The 5162-nt window shown below is 51.9% G+C and overlaps 1 protein-coding gene across 1 annotated transcript; it reads right to left on the bottom strand.

The window, feature by feature from the left end:
- Nucleotides 1-237: 237 nt before the first annotated feature.
- LOC6731565 (intrastrand cross-link recognition protein) lies at nucleotides 238-4214 on the bottom strand. Its single transcript, XM_039292516.2, is given in 1 exon segment — nucleotides 238-4214. A coding segment is annotated over 1 exon segment (2277 nt). The 5' UTR covers nucleotides 3298-4214; the 3' UTR covers nucleotides 238-1020.
- Between the last annotated feature and the right edge of the window lie 948 nt (nucleotides 4215-5162).

The following is a 5162-nucleotide window of genomic DNA, read 5'->3' as shown; positions in this document are numbered from 1 at the left end:
GTATGCAAAATTCACGGATCCTCCCATTTTGCCGACGGCAAATAGAAAAAATGTAGCGAGAAGTTTTTGTAAAGATTTTTCTTTTATTTGTTTTTTTTTCGTGGATTTTTTTGTGGATTTTGTTTTTATTATTTCCAGGTGCTTGGCAATGTTTTGTTGGATTTGTTTGTTTTCGCTGCCTTGCGCCATGTTTCACAATCACGTTTGCACGCTGCTTCTTGGTTTGTTTTTACTAAATTTGCTTTAGGTTTACTAACATTTTCTCTGGTTGTGTTTGTATTATGCAGTAGATGCTTGCCTTCGATTCGATTTATGTTTTTAATAATAATAATAATTTTGTTTTCGCTTTATTACAATTAATTATGGTTGTCTTGTCTGGTATTTGTAAGCATAATTAATAATTAAATTGTTTATATAATAGATAATAATTATAATTACTTAATGCATAAGAGAATTTATAAAATAGAATGTTTTTTGACATTTTTCTTTGCTTTTCTGAAATATTTTCATCGCCTCGCCTCAACTGCCTTTACTCCTACTAAACTTGTGTCTTGATTCCGCGTCCTGTTGCTCCCTTCAATTGAACGCACATTTAATGTCTGAGAATGTTTTGTACAGCAAAAGGTGAGTGAGTGGAAATGAAATGCTAAACCAAACGATTTGTTGTTGTTGCCGTTGTCCCAGTAATTGGCAACAGTTTATTTGTATCACACAATTGTTTTTAGCTATGCAGCAAGCGGGAAATCAAGGGAAATCGAAGCAGAACGGTATGGAATGCAAGTGAGTTGTCATCTTACTATTGTGGTACAACAGTGCGTATGCTTCATTTAAATGACTAAACATTAATCCTATTCTCATTTATTTATATGCGCGTGTGTTACTCTGCCACTTCGAAATTCGAATTAAACCTGCTTAAGAACTAAGGCTAAAATTGTGTCTGTGTGTGTGGCTGTGGTTGTGGGTGTGGTTGTGGGTTGTGGGTGTGCGTAACCTAGGGCTTTAGTTAATATTTTCAATAATTTACAATGTGGATATATCCAGGAGGCCAGCACTGGCAGCCACCGCTGCCTCGTGGCCAGGATGATAGTGATGGTACAGCTGGTGTTGCTGCTGCTGCGGGAGGTGCTGCTGCTGCTGTTGCTGCTGCTGCTGGTAGTGTTGCTGTTGCTGCTGCTGGTAGTGCAGGTGGTGGTGCTGCTGCTGCTCCTCGAGATGCTGCTGCTGCATGTCCAGCATGCTGGCCGAGGCGGCGAAGGAGCTGCCTGCAGCCGCAGCAGCAGCAACGGCCGCAGCAGTTGCCGCCGCAGCAGCAGCCGAAGTGGCGGAGGAGGCGGCAGCGGAGGGGGTCAGCTGGTAGGCGGCTGCCAAGGCGGGTGAATGCGCGGCGGTATGGCCACTGGAATGCGCCGAGGAGCGGCCGCCCGACGACCCCGATGCCGTCGGACTAGGCCGTCCGTTGAGCAACTGTTGCTGCTGTTGTTGCTGCTGCTGCTGTTGCTGCGGGGCCGTCGGCATGTACGGCGGCAGTGGAGGCGAAACGCTCACACTGGAGCCTGCTGCTCCATAGGCGCTGGCCATTTCTCACATGTGTGCCAGCGGCGCCATCGCCCTCAGCGATTGCTGATGCTGCAGGTGGTGTTGCTGCTGCTGTTGCTGCATGGTCTGGTGTTGCTGCGGGATCTGTTGGTGCTGCTGCGAAAGGTGTTGCTGCGGGAGGTGCTGCTGCTGCTGTTGCATCGACTGGTGCTGCTGCTGCAGATCGGGCGAGTCAGTCTGATAGTGCAGCAGGTGGCGCTGCTCATCCGGCAGATGGTACATGTTCATCAGGTGATTCAGCTCGCCGCCGCCGGCGGCTGCTGCCGCTGCTGCTGCTGCTGCCGCCGCCGCTGCAGAGCTGTATTCCCGCTTCATGATGTGATTGTTGTTGATGTTGTTGTTGTTGTTGAGCGCTATGGCACTGGGACTGGGCGACACCGGTTCGGACTTGATGCTCGAATCGCTGGGGCTGTGGCTCTGGCAGGAAACCTGACCACCTCCTCCTCCGCCATACGGAGCCGGACTGCCGGGCTGCTGCTGCAAGCTACTGCCGCCATACGGCGACGGTGATCCGGGCTGCTGGAGACTGCTGCCATACGGCGATGTCTGTCCGCCGGACACCGTCTGGTACATCGCATACCCGTTGTTGTACATGTGTCCCATGTCGTACCGCTGCGCCGCGTAGTGCTGGCCCATGTAGGAGGTCTGGTAGGCTGCCGCTCCGGCCGGATCCGCGTGCATCATGTAGCCATTGGGCATGTATCCATTGGGCGCGTTCATCTGGTACATATCCTGGCGCGCCTGTTGCGCTGCCGCTGCTGCCGCGGCCGCTGCCGCTGCTGCACTGCCTCCACTACCGTTCAGCGACTGATTCTGGCCAGGCTGACCTTGCACCCGCGTGGGCGTCACCGGCTCACCCGGCGCTCCACCGCCCACCGTCTGTCCGGGCATCAGGCCGCCCATCGGGTACTTCTCCTTGGTCTTGGTCAGCGTTTTGGTCTTGCGGCGCGGCCGGTACTTGTAGTCCGGATGCTCCTTCATGTGCACCGCCCTCAGGCGCTTGGCCTCATCGATGAAGGGTCGCTTCTCCGACTCCGAGAGGTCCTTCCACTGGGCGCCCAGTCGCTTCGAGATCTCCGAGTTGTGCATCTTGGGGTTGTCCGATGCCATCTTCCTCCGCTGGCCCCGTGACCAAACCATGAACGCATTCATGGGCCGCTTCACACGATCCGCGTGCTGTTGGTTCTTGTTGGCCGTGGCGCTGTTGTTGTTGTTGTTGCTGGATCCTCCAGTTAGGCTGCTCAACGCGGATCCCGCTCCCAGATGCTGCTGCTGCCCGTGCTGCTGCTGCTGCGTGTGCTGCTGGTGGCTGACCGGCGATGTCATGTGATGGCTTCCGATGCTGCTCTGGGTGGGACTCAGTTCGCTGGAGCTGTGCAGCGGGGAGCTCTGCTGTTGCTGCTGCTGTTGCTGCTGCTGCTGGCCCACCTGGCTGCCATTGAGGGTGTTCGCCATCGAGGACTGCAGCGAGCTCAGCGGATTGGGACTCTGGCTGGCCGCGATGTGGGCGCTCATGTGGTGATGATGGTGGTTGTGGTGGCTCAGCTGCGAGTGGGTCAGGTGCGACTGGCCCAGGTTCATGAGTGGAGCCAGGGCGGAGTACGGCGATGCCGCGTGTCCGTGCAACGCGGCACTTGTGTGATGCGGCGGCATGGTGGCATGCAGCAGGCTGCCCTTCATATCCGATTCCATGGTCAGCATCTTGCGGGGATTGCTTCCAGTTTTCGATGCGATAAAGCTGATTTGACTCAAAGTTGGTTCTCCGTGGATACTCGCCTCTAAGGTGCAGTTACTCTTTAGCTTTAGTTTACTCTTTGCTTAGTTAGACATTTTGAACATTTTGTGGGAAACCATGTTGCACTTGTGATTTTTGAGATTTTGATTTTTGCTGCAGTTTGTTTTTCGTAGTTTTTTCGTATCTTTACGCGTATCAAAAATGTGGCGCTCGGCTCTCTTTGGATTTGTAGCTAAACAGCTTGAATTGCGTTTTTTCCACAGTCACAGATATCAGATAAACATATATATGCTGTTTGCTAGCAAACAAACAAGAGGCGGCGTAAAACACTTGAAAATTGTTGCTAAAAACCGACGCGAAATTGCCTCAGAATATTGTTGTTGTTTGTATTTGATTTTGTTGTAAATATATTTGGTTTGGTTTGGTTGTTGTTTTTTTATTTTTTCGTATGCGAGAAGCGGGAACACCGAAAAAATACCTCCACACTGGGCGGAATTGAGCACCTTTCTGTTTCTCCGGACGACGGCGAAACCTGTTCGAGGTGCGTTCTACGCTGCTTTTTCCCTGGCTGTATGATGACTTTTTTTTCTTTCTTTCGTATCACCGCTTTTTGGCTAGCTGATGACGAGGCACGAACCAGAACCACCGATGCGATGCGATGCGAAACGATACGGATACGATACGACACGAAACCGAATTCGAGACAGCGAACAACCGAGTTGATGTTGCTGCGTGATGTTGCTGCTGCTGGCTGGCGTGCTGCGACTGCCGTGCGGTACGTTGCGTGCGCGTGTGCTGACGACGGCGAATGCGAAAGTCGAATGAGAGACCGTCTGCCGCTGGCCGCTCGAGCAGGCGGTAAATGCGGTGCGGTCCGCCAGACAGGGTGGCTGGAAAAACTGGTCTTGAGTCGCGAGTATCTGTGTGTGCGTCGCTGCTGTCCAAGTGTGCGTCGGCATTTCCATTGCCCGTCGCCTGTGCGGGAGCGAGATGAATATACGAGTGGCTGGCCTGCTAATAAATCAAATAAACTCGCTGCTGTGCATGTGTGTATCTGTGTGCGGTGAGCGCTGGCTGGGTTGGATTTTGCGCACACTGTTCCGCCAATCAGCGGGCAGTGAGAGCGGTACAAATGTATCTGTATCTCGTTCCGGCACTATATCGATCCGCGTTGCGCTCAACGCTGCCATAAAAATGTCGTCTCTGCGTTTATGGCAAGCGCTGTTGCCGCTTTTCCGCTGCCGAAAGAGACTCTGGAGGAATTTCTCGTATAAATTTCGAGCTTTAAACATGGCCGAAACGCTATGGACGGGGGCTAGGGGTACTTTCCACCCAGTCCAGGGATCCAGGGACCCAGGGGCCTTAGTGTTTGCGGCGTTTTCGCCGTTAGAGCGCGTCTCACGCGCATAGTTTTTCCTGGTTTCCTTTTTTATTTTTTTGGGCCCAGCTATGTGTACATACAAAAAGATATATAATATATTTATATATAGATATAGTCACTCTGCGTCTTGCGCTGCGCTTCTTATTAACCTAATGGGTTTGCCAAGGTAGCTCACGAATAATTGTGTAGGCAGGCAGTCGGCAGATGGAAAAATTTATTAAGCAAGTGCAGCTGCAAATGTATCCTGCTCTCGGCAGTCGGCAGTTGTATCTCAGAACTTTGATGCGGTTTGGCTTACACGTATCACGTATCCGCCACATGAGCCGGCCCGTCCTACGGCATTGTCTTAGGGCATCATCTCCTCCCACACAACCCCCCTTTAATTTACCACCCCGCGATGAATGCGTTTTTCTTCAACTGACTCTGGTATTCCGTTTTTTTGGATTGCCC

This window comes from Drosophila simulans, chromosome 2L, assembly GCF_016746395.2.
Source record: "Drosophila simulans strain w501 chromosome 2L, Prin_Dsim_3.1, whole genome shotgun sequence".
NCBI lineage: Eukaryota > Metazoa > Arthropoda > Insecta > Diptera > Drosophilidae > Drosophila > Drosophila simulans.
The sequence above is the reverse complement of the archived record's forward strand: the minus strand, read 5'-3'. Positions and strand labels throughout refer to the sequence as shown.